Raw genomic sequence first — 22494 nt, 5'->3', positions numbered from 1 at the left:
ATAACCTTGATAAACATATGCACCCAATATAGGAGCAACAAAATATTTTAAAAATCTTCTGGAGGACTTCAAAGGAGAAATTGACAGTAATACAATCATAGCAGGAGACTTAAACATCCCGCTGACATCACTGGATAGATCCTCTAGACAAAAAATTAACAAGGAAACAGAGACTGTAAATGAAGCACTAGACCAAATGGATTTAATAGATATCTACAGAGAATTACACCCCAAAACTACAGAATTCACATTCTTCTCAAGTACACATGGGATATTCTCAAAGATAGAACACATTTTAGGACACAAAGCAAGTCACTACAAGTTCAAGAAGATTGAAATCATATCAAACATCTTTTCAGATCACAATGGCATGAAACTAGAAATCAGCTGCAACAAGAACATGCAAAGACATTGGAACACATAGAGGCTAAATAGTATGTTATTAAACAATGAATGGTTACTGAGCGATCAAGGAAGAGATTAAAAACTTTCTGGAAACCAATGAAAATGAACACACAACACAAAATCTATGGGATGCAGCAAAAGCAGTTCTGAGAGGGAAGTTCATAGCACTACAGGCCTACCTCAAGAAACAAGAAAAATCTCTAATAGGCTATCTAACCTTACAACTTAAAGAACTAGAAAGCAAACAAAAAGAAAACCCCAGAGCAAGTACAAGGAAGGGAATAGAAAAGATCAGAGCAGAAATAAATGACATAGAGATCAAAACAAAAAACAATCCAAAGGATCAATGAAACAAAGAGCTGGTTTTTCGAAAAGATAAACAAGATTGATGGACCCTTTGCTAGACTCACCAAGAAACAAAGAGAACCCAAATGCCCAAAATCAGAAAGGTAAGAGGAGAAGTAACAACTGACACCACAGAAATACAAAAGATCATTAACAAATACTATGAACAATTATATGGTAACAAGTTTGACAATCTAAGTGAAATGCACAAATTTCTAAAAACACATAGTCTCTCAAAATTGGACCGGGAAGAGATAGAATATTTGTTTTTTGTTTTGTTTTGTTTTGTTTTTTATCAACATTTCTTACTTTATTTCTTTTTTTTTTTTTTTTATCCTCACCTGAGGACATTTTTCCATTTTTTGTTCAGGTAGAGTGAGAGGGAGAGAGAGGAACACAGAGAGAGAGAGAAACATCGATGCGAAAGGAACACATCGAGCGGCTGCCACCCGCACAACCGACCAGGGCCGGGGACAAACTGCAACCGAGGTACGCGCCCTTAGCGGGAACCGAACCCGGGTCTCCCAGGACTGCAGGCCGGCGCTCTAACCGCTGAGCCAAACCGGCCAGGGCGAGATAGAATATTTGAACAGACAAATTACAACTAAGGAAATTGAAGAAGTAATCAAGACTCTCCCAGCAAACAAAAGCCCAGGCCCGGATGGCTTCACGGGGGAGTTTAACAAACATTCAAAGAAGAACTAACACCCATTCTCCTCAAACTATTTCAAAAAATTCAAGAAGGAGCTCTTCCAAACTCATTTTATGAGGCTAGAATAATTCTAATTCTAAAACCAGAAAACACTACAAAGATAGAAAACTACAGGCCAATATCCCTGATGAACATAGACACCAAAATCCTGAACAAAATACTAGCAAATCAAATCCAGCAATATATCAAAGAAATTATTCACCATGACCAAGTGGGATTCATCCCAGGGATGCAAGGCTGGTACAATATTTGCAAATAATAAATGGGATACACCACATAAATAAAATGAAGAATAAAACCACATGATCATATCAGTAGATGCTGAAAAAGCATTCAACATCCATTTCTGCTAAAAATGCTCAGCAATGTGGGAATAGAGGGATCATATCTCAACATAATAAAAGCCATATATGAAAGACATACAGCCAACATTATACTCACTTGGTAAAAAATAAAAGCATTTCCCTTAAGAATAGGAACAAGACAAGGATGCCCACTTTCACTACTCTTATTTAACATAGTACTGGAAGTCTTAGCTACAGCAATCAGACATTAAGAAAAAAATGAAAGGGATCCAAATTGGGAAGGAGGAAGTGGAACTGTCATTATTTGCAGATGACATGATATTATACATAGAAAACCCTAAAGACTCCATCAAAAACCTACTAGACTTAATAAATTAATTTGGCAAAGTAGCAAGATACAAAATTAATGTCAAGAAATCGACGGCATTCTTATACACCAATGATGAACTCACAGAAAGAGAAACTAAAAAAAAAAATCCCATTTACCATCGTGGCAAAAAAAAAAATTAAGATACCTAGGAATAAACTTAACCAAAGAAGTAAAGGACTGATTTGCAGAAAACTACAGGTCATTGAAAAAAGAAATAGAGGAAGATATAAAAAAGTGGAAGTACATACCTGTTCATGGATTAGAAGAATTAACATCATTAAAATGTCCATATTACCCAAATCAATCTGTAGATTCAATGCAATCCTCATCAGAATACCAACAACACATTTCACAGAAGTAGAACAAATACTTCAAAAGTTTATATGGAACCAAAAAGACCCTGAATAGCTACAGCAATCTTGAAAAAGAAGGACAAAGTAGGTGGGATCACATTACTGGATATCATATTATACTACAAAGCTACTGTAATCAAAACAGCCTGGTACTGACACCAGATCAGGCATATAGACCAGTAGAACAGAACAGAGAACCCGGTTATGCACCCAAGACATTATGCTCAATTAATATTTTACAAAGAGGCAAGAGCATACAATGGAGTAAAGAGAGCCTCTTTAATAAATGGTATTGGGAAAATTGGACAGCGACATGCAAAAAATGAAACTAAACCAGCAACTTACACCATACACAAGAATAAACTCAAAATGGATAAAAGACTTAAAAGTGACTCATGAATCCATAAAAATCCTAGAAGAAAATGTAGGCAACAAAATTCCAGACATCATACGCAGCAGAATTTTCACTGATACATCGCCTAAGGCAACAGAAACAAAGGAGAAAATGAACACGTGGGACTACATTAAACTAAAAAGCTTCTGCACAGCAAAAGAAACAACCACCAAAATGGAACGGCAACCCACTGTATGGGAGAGCATCATTACCAATGATATATCAGATAAGGGGTTAATTTCCAATATATAGAGAGTACTTATACACCTGGACAAAAGGAAGACAAAGAACCCGATTAAAAAAATGGGCAGAGGAGCTGAATAGACACCTCTTCAAACAGGACATACAAATGGCCAAGAGACATATGAAGAAATGCTCAACATCACTAATCATCAGAGAGATGCAAATTAAAACAACAATGAAGTATCACCTCACACCTGTCAGAATGGCTGCCATCAACAAATCATCAAACAACAAGTGTTGGTGAGGGTGTGGAGAAAAGGGGACTCTAGTACACTGCTGGTGGGAGTGCAGACTGCTGATGCCACTATGGAGAACAATATGGTGTCACCTCAAAAAATTAAAAATTGAATTGCCATTTTATCCAGTGATCCCACTCCTAAGAATATACACTAGGAAGCCTGAAACACCAATCAGAAAGAATATATGTACCCCCATTTTTATAGCAGCACTATTTACAATAGCTAAAATCTGGAAACAGCCCAAGTGTCCATCAGTAGACCAATGGATAAAAAAGCTATGGTACATATACACAGTGGAGTACCATGCAGCTGTAAGAAAGAAAGATCTCTTATCCTTTGAGACGACATGGAGGGACCTGGAAAGTATTATCCTGAGCGAAACAAGCCAAGCAGAGAAAGACAAATATCACATGATCTCACTTATTTGTGGAATATAATGAACATAAAAGTCTGAGGAATAGGTTAGACCCAGAGACATGGAAGTAGGGTGCAGACTGATAACCCTCAGAAGAGGATGTGGTGGGGGGAGGGAAGAGATAAACCACAGAATTTATATGCATGTAAGCATAAGCGATGGACAACAAAGCCGGGTATGGAGTGGGGAGGAAGGGGAGGAGGGTGTCAATGGGGGGGAAAAGGGAGAAACCTCTGTAACAAAAATAAGTTAATAAAAAGTTATTAAAAAAAAAAAAAGAAGAAGAAGAAGAATGAGCCCTGGCTGGTATCACTAAGTGGCTAGAGCATCAGCCAGTGCACCAAAGGGTCTCAGATTTGATTTTCAGTCAAGGGCACATACCTGTATGGCAGGTGTGATTCTCATCCAGGTTTCAATGAGTGAGGGGGGCAACTGATCTATGTCTCTCTCTCTCAATGATGTTTTTTTCTCTCTCCTTTCCTCCACCTGTCTCCCTCCCTTCCACTCTTTAATAATCAGAAAAAAATATGCTCAGATGAGGATTAACAACAACAAAACGAAAAAGAATGAATGAAATGATACTCTGATAATTAGAAGAAAGATTTTAAGAACAGCTATAATACATAAAAATGTTAGGTATAAATACTGGTAATATGGGTAATATTCTGAAATTGCTCTGATTCGCATGTGTTGCAGATTTGTCATTTCTTCCTCTTTGCTTTACTTAGGGACGTGCTGCCTTAACAAAAGAGAAAGAAGAATTTGCTCATGAGCATGAACAAATGAAGAAACTAGAAGACATTGTTCAAGAAATAAAACCAACTGCTCTCATAGGTGAACTACTTCTCCCTCCTTCCCATGAACCCCACCCAACCCCATTTCACCTGATTAGTTTTCTTAGTGATTTTTGAGGCATAATTCAGATTTTTGAAATTCTAACCTTTGCAGTTGACAAACAAAATTACACATTCACTGAAGCAACAGTACCCCAAAGATGCCTAGATTTGTAAATTCATGCTGTCTTAACATTACTGAGCCTGTTGATACCTGGCATATTCAGCACTTTTCCAGGCTTGATTGTTCCAAATAGACAGTGGCTCTAAAATGGGAGTGAGGGAGGGAGTGACTTTGCCCCCAAGGAAACATTTGACTGTGTCTGGAGATATTTTTGGTAGTCACAACTGGGCAGAAAGGGGGACGTCAGAGATACTGACATTCAGTGAGTAGAGACTAGGAATGCCCAGGAAAGTCCCCAACAACAAAGAATTGTCCAACCTAAAATGTTAATAGTGCCAGGGTTGGGAAACACTGAATTAGACCCTTCTTGATGACAGGAACCTTATTTCACAGATCTTTATATTGCTCACAGCACTTAACACAGTAGTTTAGCACTGCGTTGCACAGGAAAATATTTATTATGGTCAAGTTTAATGTGGTTAGAAAAATCAAAGAAATTTTATCTCTTATTTTATGTGTGTTGGTTGTCAGCCTTATTTTGTATTGTACTCCATTCCTAGAAGTTTTTGTGAAGCAGGTGACTATATTGAGAACAATGATGATAACCGTAATAAAAACGAATACTCCATGACTGGAACTGTAGGAAGCCTTTATTGTTGTGTTTTACAAAATATTCTTTATCAGGAATCTTGCATTTTTTCATTTCCATTTTGCAAATTGCTTTATTCTTCTAAAATCCTTTCAATACATCATACTTCAATTTTGAATTGAATTGGATGATTAGCACTGGTTTATAAAACACAGTTACTTTATAGCCTTAGAGACTGAAATGCACTGATATATTTATTATAGAGGGATAATATATATTGAACGAAATTGTTTTTAATTTTTGCTTACTGATTTTATAGAGAGAGTGAGAGAAAGGGCAGGGGAGAGGGATGTTTTGTTCCACTCATTTACGCATTAATTGGTTGATTCTTGTATGTGCCCTGACCAGGGATCAGACTTGCAACCTTGGCATATTGGGACGATACTCTAACCATCTGAGCTACCAAGCCAGGGCCATATTGGGCACATATTAATTTACTATTATGAATGCCTACAATCAAAATTCCTAGTGATTAGTCACCAGCTGAATGTATTTTGAGTAAAATGTTATATAGCTCTGATTTTTTAGATATTTGTACAATATAACCCTAACAATTATTGGCATTAATAACCTTGTATTTTTTGTCACTTTGGTACAAACATTTTATATTTTGTTTAGAGTCTGTTAGAACATGACCTGAATTTTTATTGTTTTGGGGCATGAGCTTCTTGATTTAATTAACCAATGATACTCCTATTCACTGGTTTCTCATTTCTGTTTTAGGAGTTGCTGCAGTTGGTGGTGCATTCTCAGAACAAATCCTCAAAGATATGGCTGCCTTCAATGAACGGCCCATTATTTTTGCTTTGAGTAATCCAACCAGCAAAGCGGAATGTACTGCAGAGCAGTGCTATAAAGCAACCAAGGTAAAGCAAAAATATAACTGGTATTTTAATTATTAAATTTTGATTCATTATAGGGAAGCCAGGATATCAATGGAGCCTACCACTTAACTTTTAAAAATTATACAACCAAGACTGAAAAAATAGTGAACAGGTCAGAAGGGATAAAACTATTTTCTAAAATGATGTAAAATTCCTCTTCTTTAAATAAACTTTGTAATGTTTTGTTAATAATTTTCCTCAAGTGATTTAGAATTATCTAAGGTTTAAATATAAAAGTTAAAAAGCAAAAAGCTTGATTCTAGATGCTTATTAAAATAACTTTTAACTAGCTATTTCGAAACATTGAAGCACACAGTACAAAAACCACAATCTTATTTTTGCTTTGCTAAATCCTGGGTTTGGATTTTGACGCCATGGGTGGAGCATCTGGGCAGCCATTTTGACATCCAGCCAGGTTGGGACAGAAGCCCTCAAAACTTCAATACTTTACTGTTTCCAAAGAGTGATTTATTTATACTATATTTGTATTAATATATATGTGATATTATGAGAAGAGCCCTTTTCCCTTTAAAGGTTTAAAAAGGTCATTAAAACAAAATAAGGATTGAGTCATAGATACCTAGCATTTTTATTTTGGAAACAAATTCATAATGAACTAGAAAAGGTAAACATGACTTAAAGTTATGTCACTGCAGAAATCAGACCTTAATGGCTCCACTTCTTTAATATTGTGTCCTTAAATGCTTATTACTAGAATCAATGAAATGTTGCAGGGAGCCACTCCATAGTTTCTCTCTCTTATTTGGGATGACATCAATGTCCTCAATAATTTAAATTTTTATCTCATCTCTAGATTGGGGAATTTGTCTCATCAGTAGTTCTTAAATCCTTAGCGGGAGCAAAAAAACTTCTCTGAGCAATAAAAATTTTAGCATTGCACATAGGAAGCACAATAAATATTTAAGTAATCATTTTATTTTGGTATATTGCAATAGGCCTCAAGAGTGTATAGGCTCAGTTTTGACAGCCATAAACAAAATTAGCTAAATTTATATAGTTGTGTTTTTAAGTTTGAATGAGTTTGATACAAATGGCCTAAAACTCTTTCTTATGACCTTGCTTAATGTTCTGTGTTGTTACACGTAAAATTGAAAGTCACTTGAGACTGAATATTTAAACACTGGTTCAGCCAAAGAATTACAGAACAAAAAAAGGTCTACCTGTTGCTGAATGTGAGTCTCCGCTGCTGCAGGCACAGGTGAAGTTGTTAAGAAAAGTTAAAAATACAAAATACAAAAATTTTTTGAACCGTGACAACCTATACCAAAAATGGTATGGAGAGATTTCCTTCTCCATATTAAATACTCATATATATGAGGATATTTATCTAGCTATCATTTATTTTATTTTGTTCCTCCATAAAATATAATGATTGTAGAACAATGGGCAGGAGAAGTGGGAGTGGAGGGGAGGAAGTTAAACACCATAAAGGTAATATTGAAGGTCTCTTCCTATAAATTTTTAAAGGTATATGTAAATATCAAATAATATATATAATGTTTATTGACTGTATATCAAATAATAACTTAGTTACATTAGAAAGCTACTTGTAGCAAAATATTTTATTTGCTAAACAGTGCTGAAGGTATTAGACTTGTCTGAAAATAAAACCTAATCCTGTATAACACATAATAGTGTCTTATAGACACCTAAATGAGAATTTTTATTTTCATTCTCATCTGTTTTTATCTTTTAATATCCTGAATATGTTGAATCATTATACAACTTTACCTTTATATGAGAGATATACTATGATATTGATTAAAAAGGAATAAGTTAATATTATTAATATCATAATGGATTTAGACTCCAGATCAGCAATTTTCAACCAGTGTGCCACAAGAATTTTTAAAACATGCAGTACCTAGAGAACAGACTGACAGCTGTCAGAGGGAAGGAAGGTTGTGGGGCTAGGTGAAAAGGCCAAAGGATTAAGCAAAAACAAACAAATAAAAAACCTCACATAGACAACATTGTGGTGATTACCAGAGGGAAAAGGGCGTGGGAGGAGGTAGAAGAATAGGGGGGGATACATGGTGATGGAAAGAGATTTGACTTGGGGTGGTGAATGTACAGTACGATATACACATGACTTATTATAGAATTGTGCACCTGAAACATATAATTTTATTAACCAGTGTCACCCCAATAAATCCAATTAAAAATTTAAGCATGTAATATCTATTTAGTCAGGAGCACTGCCCTCTTTTGCCTTAGATTGTCAAATTAAAAAATGACAGCAGACAATACTGCAATAGCCAACCAGTATGAATACCCTGTCATGAGCCATAAATATATAGGTCATATAATAGAGTTGTATCTTATTGGTCATGTCATATGATAAGGTTACATCTGATTGGTTGATTCTTAGTACCAGAAATCTTTATATACAACCTGATTTTTTAAAAAGTCACTTCTGAGGAATGGGGTAGTGCCAAAGACGTGGAAGTGGAGTACAGACTGACAATCCCCAGAACAGGGGGTGGTGGAGGAGAGATAAACTACAGAACTTATATGCATGTATGCATGAACAATGGACATGGACAACAAAGCTGGGGACAGGGCGGGGAGGGAGGTGGAGGGGGGAGTCAGTGGGGGAAAAAGGAGAAACATCTGTAATAAAAATAAATTAATAATAAATAAATAAAAAATAAAAAGTCACTTTGGAGCAAAAATTACTATTATTATTATTTTTTTTTGTAAGTCATTCAAAATTATACCTTTTTTATTTTTTTGGTCAGATTGGCAAAAATATCAAATATTTTTTGGTGTGCTGCAGAATTTTAGTAATTAGTTTATGTGTGCTATGAGAGGAAAAATGTCGAAAATCACTGCTGTAGTTGTAAGAGGGATGAAAGTTATAACCCAGTCTATCAAACTGTGCTTTGGGATTTGGTGCTTTTGACCTTTCAAAGGCATTTCTCAGATTGTGATGCTTTATTTGTTGAGGGTTTCCTATTCCCATGTTAGAAGCCTGAACGCTTTGCACTATATCTCCACCCCCTTCCTCACAGATCGGCCAGATGCTTCCCTTTTGGTCAGCAGTGTGGAATGCAGCACCTAACAGACCCTAAATTAACGCATCTTTATGCATGTAATGCATGAGGTTCCTCAAAACCATTATGACAAAATATTAATACTAGGAAAAAATGAAGACAGTTTTTGATAATTATTGATATTTAATCTTATTTGCTAATCCCACTTGTTCTAATAGGTTAGTTTCCTATATGATTCTCTATGTAATTCTTCACAATGTCGAAATATATAAAATTTATCCCAGTGATATGCTGAAATGTGTTGATTCCTAAACTCTAACCTAAAATGTCATTCTTTTCAATACTGAAATATTAATTTATCATTTTATCTTCAGAAGTCTATAATTGGAAGACTATATAGAAATGGTCGGTAGGCTTATAGGTTGGACCACTGCAGAGCATAGAGTGGTACCAAGCCTTTGGATGTCCTGTGCTTCGCACACGTCTCCTAGGAGTAGAGAGTAAAATAGAGAACAAAAATAACCACCCACTCAGGAACGTATTGCCAACATTATAAAAACATGCCCAGACTTATTAGAGTTAATGAAAGGAAAAAGGGGGACATCTATAATACTTTCAACAATAAAGATTAATGTTAAAAGGAGCTTAATTAGCAAGGTTTATAACTGGTTCCTGATAGTAATTAAGTAATTAAAGGCCACCTTTAAAGTGACTGAAAATTTGCTAGCTTTATAATGGGATAATAAGGTTTATAATATGAACTGAAAACTAGAAAGAAGAACTCATTCTTTTTTTACTTCTAACTGTAATAAATTAATATTTTAAAACTAAAAATATTAAACTTCTTTCTAAATACTCATATGGGGTCGTTGTACCATGATGCCTGTGTTTTAAGATATCCTGCTTCTTTGTAAGAGCGTGTCTCTGTGTTGTAGGGGCGTGCGGTTTTTGCCAGCGGCAGTCCTTTTGATCCAGTCACCCTTCCAAACGGACAGACCCTGTACCCTGGCCAAGGCAACAATTCCTATGTGTTTCCTGGAGTTGCTCTTGGTGTTGTGGCGTGTGGACTGAGGCACATCCCAGACAAGGTTTTCCTAGCTACTGCTGAGGTACTGTAAAACACCCTGAAGTTCGCCAAGGCTATAAAATGCCAAATGAGCTCAGTGTGGTTGTCTCCTGTTTCCTTATCCAGCACAAACTCAGCTCATTCCCTAGAAGGTGCAGCTGAAAAGAGAAAATCTTTGCACAGTAGAAAATAGTGGGTGGGTAGCAGTTTCATACTGAGTCACTTATAAAAGATTGTTCTTCAGTAGCCAGCAAAAAACAAAAAGAAACAAAAACTATGTTCCAGTTTCTTAAAATGGAACCTTTTTTTATCTTCATGCTTCCAATCAAATTCTGTGACAGTAGTGAGACAATTAAAAATTTTGTGTCTAATTCATAGATTAAATGGTAAATATTTCTCTATTTAGAGAAACATTAATGGTATTTTAAAGATTTAAAATGAAAGCCTGACTTGGTTTAGTAAAGAAGTATTTATCATTCAAGTTTCAGTGTAGAAAACAGAAACCACTCTGGTATTTTTTTTAATTTTCACCCAAGTATATGCTTTTATTGATTTTAGATACAGGGGGTAGGGGGTGGAGTGGGGGAGCAGAGAGACAGACATCAATGTGAGACAGAAGGAGCGATCAGTTGCCTCTTCTGTGCACCCCGACCAGGCATCAGATCTGAAATCTAGGTACGTGTCCTGACTGGGAGTCAAACCTGTCACCTTTGTGATGTACAGGATGACGCTCCAACCTACTGAGCCACCCAGCCAGGGTATAACCACTCTAGTATTTTAAGCAGAAAGGAAATTAAGACAGGTAATTAGGTGTAAATAATGTCATTAAAACGACAGAAGTGGCTTCTAGTGTGGGCCTTCCGGAAAGATTCTGAGAATAACATGGAGAAGACCCAGTAGGAAAGCTTTGCTAAGCTACTGTTAAGAACTGTGGAAGCTCTAAAATGTTACCCTATTTGCAAGCTAACTAATTAGCCCACCTCGGTTTCATAAATTCTGGCAAAAGACACAAACTCCTAGAGACAAAGGACTTTATTTTTATGCCACAAGAGGTAACTTGAACTTAGGTTCCTTTCAGTTCCCCTCACCCCAAACCTCAGGAAGATGATACAATGATTGAACATATAGATGTAAAATAATGAACTTTTGGTAATCAGAATGTTCATCTAGTTCAGCGGTTCTCAAGCTGTGGGTCATGATCCTTTTGGGGGTCGAACGACCCTTTCACAGGGGTCTCCTAAGACATAACAGTAGCAAAATTACAGTTATGAAGTAGCAAAAAAAATAATTTCTGGTTGGGGGTCACCACAACATGAAGAACTATATTAAAGTGTCGCGGCATTAGGAAGGTTGAGAACCACTGATCTAGTTGATATCATGTTCAAAGACAATACAATTTATGAATGAAAATATAAGTGAATTTCTTCTCAAAATTAAACCACTGAACAACATTATAACTGAACTGAACCAAATAACAACTGATTAATATTCACTAAAAATATCAACAAAGATCTTATATTATTGATGTGATCTAAAGTGTTTAGCGTTTGGCATCATATGTGAGAACAGATGTCTGGAAGCCATTTCTTTTTACTGAAGTAAAAGCACAACAGCTGATGTCTCAGAGTTTCTTTAACTCAAAAAGTCTTGTTAAACATAAATAGATGTCTAATTGCTGAAAGAGCTTTTCACAGTTGTTACATTAAGGAAAATGTAATCATTGTATTTTATAGCAGATATAGCATAAGAAAAAACTTTTACTCATGGTAGCCAGTAGTTTCTCTCCTAAATAACTTCAGCACCCTCTAGTGACAGATTTCATGAAAAAAAGAAAGAAAATCCATTTACTATCCAGGAAAAGTAATAAAAAAAAAAACTTTGAAGAAAAATAAATAAAATATGTTGATGTCAGTAGAGTTATTTTTATCAAAGCTAGTGCTCTCTTTGGCTAAATCTTTCGGCCTTTCCACTTTTCCTTCAGGCTTCCACACAATATTGCTGTTTTTCATACCACTTCATTGTTTCCTTTTCATGTCTTTTTTAGCTATGAGAATTTTTCTAGCGTTCATTTCTTACCTTTTTTTTTTCTTCCCCTTTTCTTTTGATTTCAGAGATTTCATTTATTCTCTTGTTTCCATTACCTTCATTCAAAATGTGGCCAAATCTGTATGTTTCTAGTATTATCTTCCCATATCTCCAGTTACTGAATAGGCATTTCCACTGAAATGCCCTGCTGTTTGCTTAGACATAGGGTGTGTAAAACCATACCTCCTGTCTTCCCTTGCCTTCGATATCTGCATTTGTATTAGTGATGCCCCCTTTCTGAGCACGCACCAAAGCTTAGATGCCAGACATGCTTTTCATTCTCTCTCTTCCCAAAGTCTCCATGCATATGTACTTCCATGTAGCTGCTCTGTCTGTTACTCATTGACTATTTATCATCCTGCCTGGAAAACTCTGAACACTATTCCCTTCCTATCTAAGCCTGTTCTTCAGGTCATTGCTTAATCCATCTTATCCTTTTGTGATGACTCTGGCTCATTTTGATCTTACACTTTAGCCATGACTGTCTTCATCAAACATATCAGCATTTAAATTTCATTCCTAGTTGTATTATGCCCTTGAGAACTTAGTGTTTTAAACAATTAAGTGTTGCCTTATAATTGCATTGTAAATTATCTTTTTTTAAAAAGAGAGTGTCGTCCATATACTTCTTTCAAAATACCAGTAGCACCTAGCATGATGCTAAAGCACATAGCAGAAACTGAGTAAATGCTTACGGAATTGAATTGAACATAATAGTCATAAATGTTAACAAGAAGAATAAATGCAATACTACATACACTCACTGCTAGAAGGCCCTGGAAAGAAGAAAGTCCTTTTTATCCAGATTATATTTGTTTTTTTAATGGTTTTTATTTATTTATTTATTTATTTTTATTGTTTAGAGAGAGAGGAAGGGAGAGAGAGAGATGGAAACATCAATGAGAGAGAACATTAGTTGGCCACCTCCTGCATGCTCCCCACTGGGGATTTGTCCCACAACCTGGGACTGTGCCCTACTGAGAGTCGAACTGGCGACCTCTTGGTGCTTGGGTTGACGCTCAACCACTGAGCCACACTGGCTGGGCTATGCAGATTATATTTGTAGTTAACCAAAGTAACATGTAGGAGGTCTAGGTGAATTTTTTGTTTGGCAACTTCAAATAAGTGTTAGGATTCTTTTCAAAATACTAGTTAGATAGCTATGGGATAGAAACTCACAGATTGGCACCAACACCAAAGACTATTTCTAGATAATTTTATATCACGCAGAGATTTTTGGCTTTTCTGGTCTTCTGGACAGTCTCCTGGGCCTCTGGTGAGAGCCCCCAGTGCACCCCGCCTCAGCCCTCCTGGCTCTGCCTTGTTTGCACAGCAGCCTGTTCACATCTGGGAGGCGAGCCTTGGCCTGCTGTCCTCACACCACTCCCCTTGAGTCATCTGCTGTGTCCTCTCATTCACCTTGCCCCGCCCCTTTCTGGTATCTCCCAGGGGACACTAGAAATGATTAACACAGTCAACAGCATCTGCAGGAAGGTTGGATTCTTTTAAGTCACTGGATAACTGAGAATGTATCTACCATAACATTGTCAAAATGAAATGAACAGAGATTATTTGAAAACAGCCACAATGTAGTTAGGTAGACACCAATGGCATATCAAAACAGCAAATCGTTTTGAACTAATACTCAACCATCTTCTGACTGTGCCCAATCTTTTTCAGATGGTGTTTTGTAACATTCTAGGGGTAAAAACAATGCTGTTGAAACCCAGCAATGTGCCAGTGGTGATAGGAGCAATACACATATTATCTCATGTAAACAGTTTTAAAAAATTGAAGTTGATTGGTTACATAACCTGCCTGCAAATCAAGTAGCTAATCAGCTAACATGTTGAAGAACTAGATAGGACCCCAAAAGCTATTTTACTTCCACTCTGCCATGCTGTCTGCCTGTGCTTTTAAAAATGAAATAGCTAAGATTTATTATACATTTACTTTCCCAGACAGGGTGGTAAATTCTTTACTGGCATTTATTTCATTTAATCCTACTAATTAGGAATTGTTACTAGTCTTGTATCACCAAAGAGAAAACGAGGCTCAGAAATTTGCCTCCCTGTGTCCCCAACTCATATCTAAATATCCTTGTTCAGAAGTCCTCAGTCACTCATAGAACTTAACCCCAAACTACTTAATTTGCATTGGCAGGACTCCAACCCTTATTTCTTTACATAGATCCTCGGCTCCCCCAGACCAGGATACTTGGGCTCGCTGAGCCCGGCTCACACGTCTCGTCTCTGCATTCGGTCTGACTGGTTCTTTCTGGGCGCCCACCCTTCACTGTTTGTCTGACTCCTCGCTTTCCTCAAGTTTCTACTCCGGCTCCTTTGACTGTTCCTCTGGATTTCTTAACACTCACATTTCCATTAGCCTCGGTTGTCTTCTCTCTCAGTGTTCTCTCTTCCTGTAGCTTGTTACCATACTAAGTTACACATCTCTCGAAGGTAGGGACTGCTTTTTAAACCCCTCTGTAGTGCTGTCTTTCATATTTGCTGATGGCTACAAAACAATATTTCAGAAATAATTTCATGATTTAAAGAAGTCTAAAATTAAAGATACTGAAAAACTAAGTGTGATTATTCAAAATATCTCAAATGAGGAAAGTTTTCTATTTCCTCGATGCATCCATAGTTCTATTAAAAAATACCCAGCTACATACTCTGATTTAGACCTGCCACACTGAAAGATTTAAAGTCAGAACTGGAGGGAACTTTAAGATTGACGAGTCACCTCTGCGCCCTGGCACCTTCAATAAGTAACTCAGTGCTATTTTGTAGATATGGATATTTACATAGTATTTTTTTCTTCTTCTTTTTGGTGGTATGTGCCCCTAGCGGGAACCAAACCCGGAACTCTCTGGTCCACAGGCCGACGCTCAACCGCTGAGCCAAACTGGCCCTGACCATAGTATTTTTTTGTTGTTGAACCATTTGTGAACAATTTACAGATATTATGCCCCTTTTCCCCTAAGTATTTTGGGACATTTTCTTATATGATCAGTTTACCATTATCAATTCAGGAACGTTAGCATTGATATAATACTATTATCTAATATACCATCCAAATTCAAATTTTTTAAATTATCCATCAAAAAGACCTTTATAGGCTCTAGGCTAATTCTTTAATCTGCAAGAATATTTCCGCCTTTTGTTTCTTTTATGGCAGTGACATTGGAGAGTACAGGCCAGTTGTTTTTACAGTGTTCCTCAATTTAGGCTTATCTAACTGTTTCCTGTGATTTAACTCAGGTTACATGGTTTGTGAGGAACACTGAATGCCAATAATTGTCTCCTTCTCAGTGCATCACATCAGGAGGCACATGGTGCCAGTGTGTCTCTGTCTTTTAAAACTCCTTTACTGAGTTATGATTGACATGTGAAAAGCTACAGTAGTCAGAGCACTCAACACAGGATCTGCCTCTTAGCAGAGGTTGAAATGTGCACTGTTTGGTTTAGAAATAGGGGACAGTTTGGGGGCAGTAAATGCTGAGGCTAGTTAGGTGATCCGTATAACCCAGAATCTGTGTAAAATTAAAATCCTGTTTGCAAGGTGACTCTGAAATAGGTTTCTCAGCCTCCTGCTCTGCCTCCTGTGTGAGTATGTGAGCGGGGAGAAATGGCATCATCAGTCTTGGACATCGTCCCTCCTCTACCTCCAGGCTCCTTTTCCATCACTCTGTCATCCTCAAATACCTTCCTGTCTCCTCTCTCCCTGTTCCTTTAGTGTAGCCAATGGGGGAGCTGCTGGCATTTCATGGTACATGAAAAGGAACTGGATTAAGAGGAAACCCAAATGCTATTCCCATCTTTTTCACTAATTGTGTGATCCCACCAATCACCAAACCTCTCTGGGCTCAGTTTTTCCATTGATAAAGAGGGAGATGAAATTAGATAATCACATTAATGTGATCTGCTTCTATACATACCATATATGTGACCATTCACCTAGTTATCTTCATAACCTTCATGTTGTATGTATGTGTAAAGTATAAACATTTCTGTCTCTTTTTTTTAAGGTTATAGCTCAGCAAGTGTCAGATAAGCATTTGGAGGAGGGCCGGCTTTATCCTCCTTTGAACACCATTAGAGATATTTCTCTGAAAATTGCAGCAGAGGTAAAACCATTCTTGTTCAACCTCATTACTTTTCCTTCCTTTTATTGCTAAGTATGCATTTTCAGGTATTAAAAATCCAATTTCTTAACATTTCTGTGCCAACTTATTATGTGAGAAGGCACGGTGCCTCGGCAGAGCTTAGGAACTATGTTTGATCCATAGGAATGGAAGAATTGGCTGAATCATTAATTTCCCTATCAATCTTTTTCTCTCCTATAATTTAAGTAATTCATTAGGATTTCCTTTCAGTTAGATCTTTTCCACTTTATCTTTTTATAGTTAGTAGCTTCTGTATCACCATGATGAAAGTTGCCAAAATATTGCAGGTGTGGTAGAATGACATTTAGACTCTCAACCACCTGCCCTATCCATGTCTCTGTGGTGCGTGGCGTCTTAAAGATCACAACTGGAAACGCTGGGCAGAAGGCCAAGCACTCAAAGCCATTGGGGCGGCAGATGACTATGGAAGGGATCAGCCAAGAAGAGCCTAACGTCAGAGAAACTTTCTATAACTGAGAGAGAAATCGACATTTTTGCAATATAGTTGCATTTTTTCAATATAGTTGCTGTCATAACAAAATACCACAGTCTAGGTGATTTAAAAACAAATTTATTTTCTTACAGTTCTGGAGGCTGGAAATCTAAGATGGAGGCGTAGGCAGATCTAGTTTTTTTGTAGGCCTATCTTCTTGGCTTTTAGGTGACTGCCTTCTGTGTCCTCATGGGGTCTTTCCTCTGTGTAGACATCCCTGGTATCTCAGTTCAAATTTACCCTGCTAATAGAAACACCAGTCAGCATGAGCTAGGGCCACCCAAACAGCCTTATTTTAATTTAATTACTTCTTAAAGGCCCTATCTCCAAATACAGTCATACTCTGAGGTCCTGGGGGTTAAGGCTCCAACATTTTGAGGGTGACATAGTTCAGTCCATAATAGTAGTTATATGTTTAAAACTAGGGTTTCTTAACTTCATGCACATTTTGGCTGGATAACTGTTGTGGGGGCTGCCCTGAGCGTTGTAGGATTTTTAACAGCATCCTTGACCTTTTTCCACAAGATGCCAGTAGCCTCTGAACAGTTGTGATGACCAAAACTGTTTCCAAAACATTGCCAAGTATTCCCTCAGAGGCCAACTTGTTCCTGGTTAAAAATCAAAGCTATTAGCAAGTTTATCAAAACAACACCATTTAGGATTCATATGTCATTAATCTTGTTGATTGAGGGTAAATGCTTCAAAAACCAAATAATCCTTCAAAACGCTTTTAGATAATCTTCTTGGTTATTTATTTATGAAAGAGCATGCTCATATTTTTTCCTAATGTGTCCCTACTTGTTTTTAACCAGTTGGAATTGCTATTACACTGAACAGTAGTTGGGATTACAAGAGAATAAGTATGGAAAGAAAAGAAAACCAAGGATAGAACATAGTTTATTTTCTGTCTAAAAGACAGAAGAAAGAACGCAGATAAGAAAAGAAATACTCACAATTTTAAGAAGAGACTCAGAACTGAGCAGCATGTCAGAAATCAGAGGAAGACACACGTTCAGGATGAGGGGGAACGTTGTGATAAAAAACCAAATCCTGGTGAGAAAAACTAGTTTGAATGATGACAACTTTTATTTATACTTAAGAAGTCATCAGAAACTTTTACAAAAAGCAATTTCAATAGTATAAGAAGTTAAGAATTCTGGCGGGAATGAAGAAAAACAGGACAATCTTAAGCAGATCTTCCAGAGAGTTTGGCATTTTCAAGAAGGAAAGAGGGAAGACTTCGCTGAGAGAGTCCTGGGAGCAGAAAGAGGAATGTAATTCCACACAGTCTATGTCAGAAATGAAGCCATGTGTTTGTTTGTTTTTTTACAAAAGTAATATAGCCATTACAAATAGGCACAAGGGATCTTTTTGGGGCAATGGAAATGTTCTGAAATTGGATGTGGTAACAGTTATGCAACTCTGTCAACTTATAAAAATAATTGAGTTGTGTACTTAAAATGGCTGAATTTTTGTGGTGAGTGAACTATACCTAAAAAAACAAAACAACAAAAACTGTTCAGAGTAATAATACTACATTATATGCACTTTGGAAAATAGAGAAGAGGAAAATGCCTAAAATTCCAGTTTTCTAACCCAAGCGTTATCTTTTTGAGGTGTGTGCTTTCAGTCTTTTTACATTTGTTTGCCTGCTTTTCTAACATCATTATGATAATGTATGCTGAATGTATACTTTTGTTTTCTGATATTTTTCATAACAATACAGTCTTTATAACCATAATTTTTCATAAATGCATAATTTTACAGTGAGAAGAGAAACTTATTCTAATATTCTTCAAAATCAGACTTCTCCAAATAAGTCGAGCATACATATAGCTCCTCAATGAAACTGGAGTGAATGTAATAAGCATATATGGAGTGATTCATTTTGACAAGAGGGAGAATCCATTTTTCCCAAAGAAAATATGGGAAGACAGGATGTTTGGAAACAAAGAGGAGATAGTTCATGTTGATGAAAAGGGAAAGTGAGGTAGTTTTCTCGGATTAGTTGGAATTTTCTCAGTAGAGTGATGAGAGTTAAATAGAGATTTGACAAGGGTATGGTTTGAAATTGCCCATGGGAAATATGAGGGGAAGTTGCCTTTTTGTTTTATTTTTTTAAAAGAGGATAAAAGCATAATGTGATGATATAGGCCCGAGTAATGTTAGGAATCGTAGGATGTCAGGAGACAGCCATGCCCGCACTGAGGGTTCTCCATACTGGAGACCAGAATGGGGATGTGACACAAGCCATGGAAATGAGTCTGTGGTGCTAGGAAGGAGTGTTGCACCTGCCCACAGCGTACTGCTCGTCAGGTGAGCAGGAGCAAGACTCAAGGATAAAGAGATTTTGTAAGAAGCTGTGGTCAGAATAGGCATTGTTAAAACTGCAAGGTGCCTGAGTTCAAACTTAGTAGGAGTATTACAATATTTAGTTTAAGATAATTATTAGGTCATTTCAAGACATTTTCCACGCTTATCTGAGAAATCCTGGTTTGATAACCCATGAGTAAAACTCTACTTTTCTTTGCACACTTTTCTTTGTTGCTGATATCATATTCACCTGTTACCATATAATTTATAATTACATTTTCATTTTATATCTTCTTTGTGTATATGTGCTTTTATTATAATACAACTTAATTTTTTTTGAAAACAGACAAGATATAAATTATATATTAATTTTTGGAACAGATAAAAACTTCTGATATGTGCTCACCATCACCTCAGTTCATTAAAATAACTAATATTCTTTTCCTACTTCTAGATTGTGAAAGACGCATACCAAGAAAAGACAGCCACAGTTTATCCCGAGCCCCCAAACAAGGAAGCATTTGTCCTCTCTCAGATGTATCGCACTGATTATGACCAGATTCTTCCTGATTGTTATTCTTGGCCTGAAGAAGCCCAGAAAATACAGACCAAATCTCACTAGTAGCATAATAGCTGACATTTCTAACTCCATTGATGAGATCTTGAAGTCTTTCATAATTTTTATTAATGAATCTTTTATAATGATTTATAATATGGTAGATTAAGATAATTTTACTTTAACAATCTAAAATTTTATGGGGAAGATATTAATATGCTTTAGGGTAAACATCACATTAGATAATTTTGCTTCATCGACTTTCTGGTTCTTTATGATTTCGATCTTATTTTGCCCAAGTTCTCTAAGAGCTATTGCACCTGCTATTGAGAAACTCTTTGTTTTTATATAGGGAACTAATAGGAAGACCAAAATGATATGTATGATTAAAATTAAAACTCATAATTCTTTTGTTGACCATTTTGTTAAAAATATATATATCGCCCTGGCCGGTTTGGCTCAGCGGTTAGAGCGTCGGCCTGCAGTCCGGAGAGACCCAGGTTCGGTTCCAGCTGAGGGCACGTACCTCGGTTGCAGTTTGTCCATGGCCCTGGTTGGGTTGAGTGGGTGGCAACCACTAGATGTGTCCCTTTCACGTTGATGTTTCTCTCTCTCTCTCTCTCTCTCTCTCTCTCTCTCTCTCTCTCTTCTTCCCACTCTATCTGAACAAAATATTGAAAAAAATGTCCTCGGGTGAGGATAAAAAAAAACCATTTATATATATATATATATATTTAGGCATAGATGAACTTCTATGAAAAACAGAAACAACACTTAGCTGCCTAGAGAAATATAACTTTTCAGGTATATTTTTTCCTAATCCCTATTGAATTCTAACATTTCTAAAAATGATCACTGCTGTTTACAGTGCCTTGGGCAGCCTTAGGTTTTAATATTCATTCCCCACTGTTACATCTTCTTGCTATGTAGGCCTCCTCGTCAGTGTCCCCTTTAACAGCACCTTTCTCTCCCCTAAGTGCCCTGCCTTCAGCTCCACACTGCTGCTGCTGGGCCTGTGAGGACTGTGGCTCCTGTCCTGAGGCAGGTCCCTTCAGTTCATCACAGCCTGGGCAGTGGGAAGAGGAGAGGGAGAGTAGGTAAGCTTCTTGAAAAAGGGCTGTCTGCGGAATCCACCTCTTAAGTCAAAGATCTGCAGTCAGGAGCAAGAAGAGCAGAGTTCCCAGACTAGCTGGGTCCCACCTGAGTGATCTGCTCTAATGTGCTCGTGATCCGCTCAGGTGATTACGGAGCTCGCCGTGTGGCTATCGTAAACACAGTTTCCTCTGAATTTGGAGAAATTTTGTAACCACTTCCCCAATATCAGAAATAATCTTTACATTCGTTATTAAAGTATTCTAATTACCACTCGTAGTTACAGCCAAGAAATTCATGTTCATTTCAAGTTTTACTTTAAAAATTAATCACAGAACTAATGGAGACAATTTTAAATTAGTAAGTTCAGACACAATAACATTTGCTACTTATTTGTAGAATTATTCAGAGAAGTTTCTGGTTTTGAAGTAATGCTTTTAAAGAGTACAGAAATGGTTAAGGTAAACTGTACTATGAAATTATTTTATTGGAAACTGAAGGTTACACAAATTGTTTTAACTGTGAGTAGAATAGGTAGAAGGTATTTCTGAAGGTACATTTAGTCAAAAATTCCTCAGTATAGTTACTACGAAAAGACCCAGAATGCCTATTTTTGTCTATTTCCCTGTTGTCTTCTAGCTCTAACTAAATGTACTTACCTATGCAAAAGATTTATTAAAGCACAGAAAAAACAATCAATGAATAAAATGATAAAATAATTGTTTTTTTCTCTCTTAATGTAGTGTTACATTTTTAAATAATAATGCTGGGTCTTAATGGGTGGTCATGTGATAGTATGCTATGAATTTTAAAGTATTCTAATAGCTAATTTCCATTTGAACTTTATTTATTATATACCATATACTATGATGAATGGGCTACTACCTTGTCCTTCTAGAAAGATAATGAAACAACCATTGGGTGGTTACTTACTAGGTATCATGTATTCTGTATACATTATCCTATTTAGTACAGTCCCCACAATTCCCTTATGAAGCAGGTATTTTGAGTAACTTGCCAAGTCCACAGACTAATAAGTGAGGGAGGTGGGTTTTAAGTCTGTGTTTATCTTTTTTCCCAATCTCTTCTCTTTTCACTAAAGCACAGTCCAGAACAGCACTCTCCAACAGAAAAGAAAGTCAGCCACATGCATAATTTCTAGTGGCTGCATAAAAAGATAAAGTGGAATTTATATTAATATATTTTATTTAAATCAACATAATCAGAATATTATCATTTCAAAATGTAATCAATATAAAAAGTATTGAGCCCTGGCGGGTTTGGCTCAGTGGTTAGAGCATTGGCCTGAGGTCCAGAGAGACCCGGGTTCGGTTCCTGCTAAGGGCATGTACCTCAGTTGCAGTTTGTCCCCGGCCCTGGTTGGTCGTGCGGGTGGCAGCCCCTCAGTGTGTCCCTTTCACATTGATGTTTCT

The 22494-nt window shown here is 36.8% G+C and overlaps 1 protein-coding gene across 1 annotated transcript in view; it reads left to right on the top strand.

Annotated features, from left to right (window-relative positions):
• The window catches only part of ME1 (malic enzyme 1), a 199488-nt gene extending 179109 nt beyond the window's left edge, over nt 1–20379 (top strand). The window contains exons 10-14 of the mRNA XM_036248483.1: nt 4510–4615; nt 6111–6253; nt 10224–10397; nt 16470–16568; nt 19868–20379. Of these exons, the coding sequence (XP_036104376.1) occupies nt 4510–4615; nt 6111–6253; nt 10224–10397; nt 16470–16568; nt 19868–20035 (690 nt within the window). The 3' untranslated portion in view covers nt 20036–20379. The remainder of the gene's footprint in view (nt 1–4509; nt 4616–6110; nt 6254–10223; nt 10398–16469; nt 16569–19867) is intronic.
• The last annotated feature ends 2115 nt before the right edge of the window (nt 20380–22494 follow it).

The sequence above is a fragment of the Molossus molossus genome, unplaced genomic scaffold (assembly GCF_014108415.1).
Source record: "Molossus molossus isolate mMolMol1 unplaced genomic scaffold, mMolMol1.p scaffold_m16_p_8, whole genome shotgun sequence".
Classification (NCBI taxonomy): Eukaryota; Metazoa; Chordata; class Mammalia; order Chiroptera; family Molossidae; genus Molossus; species Molossus molossus.
This window is presented reverse-complemented; position numbering and strand designations above follow the sequence as displayed.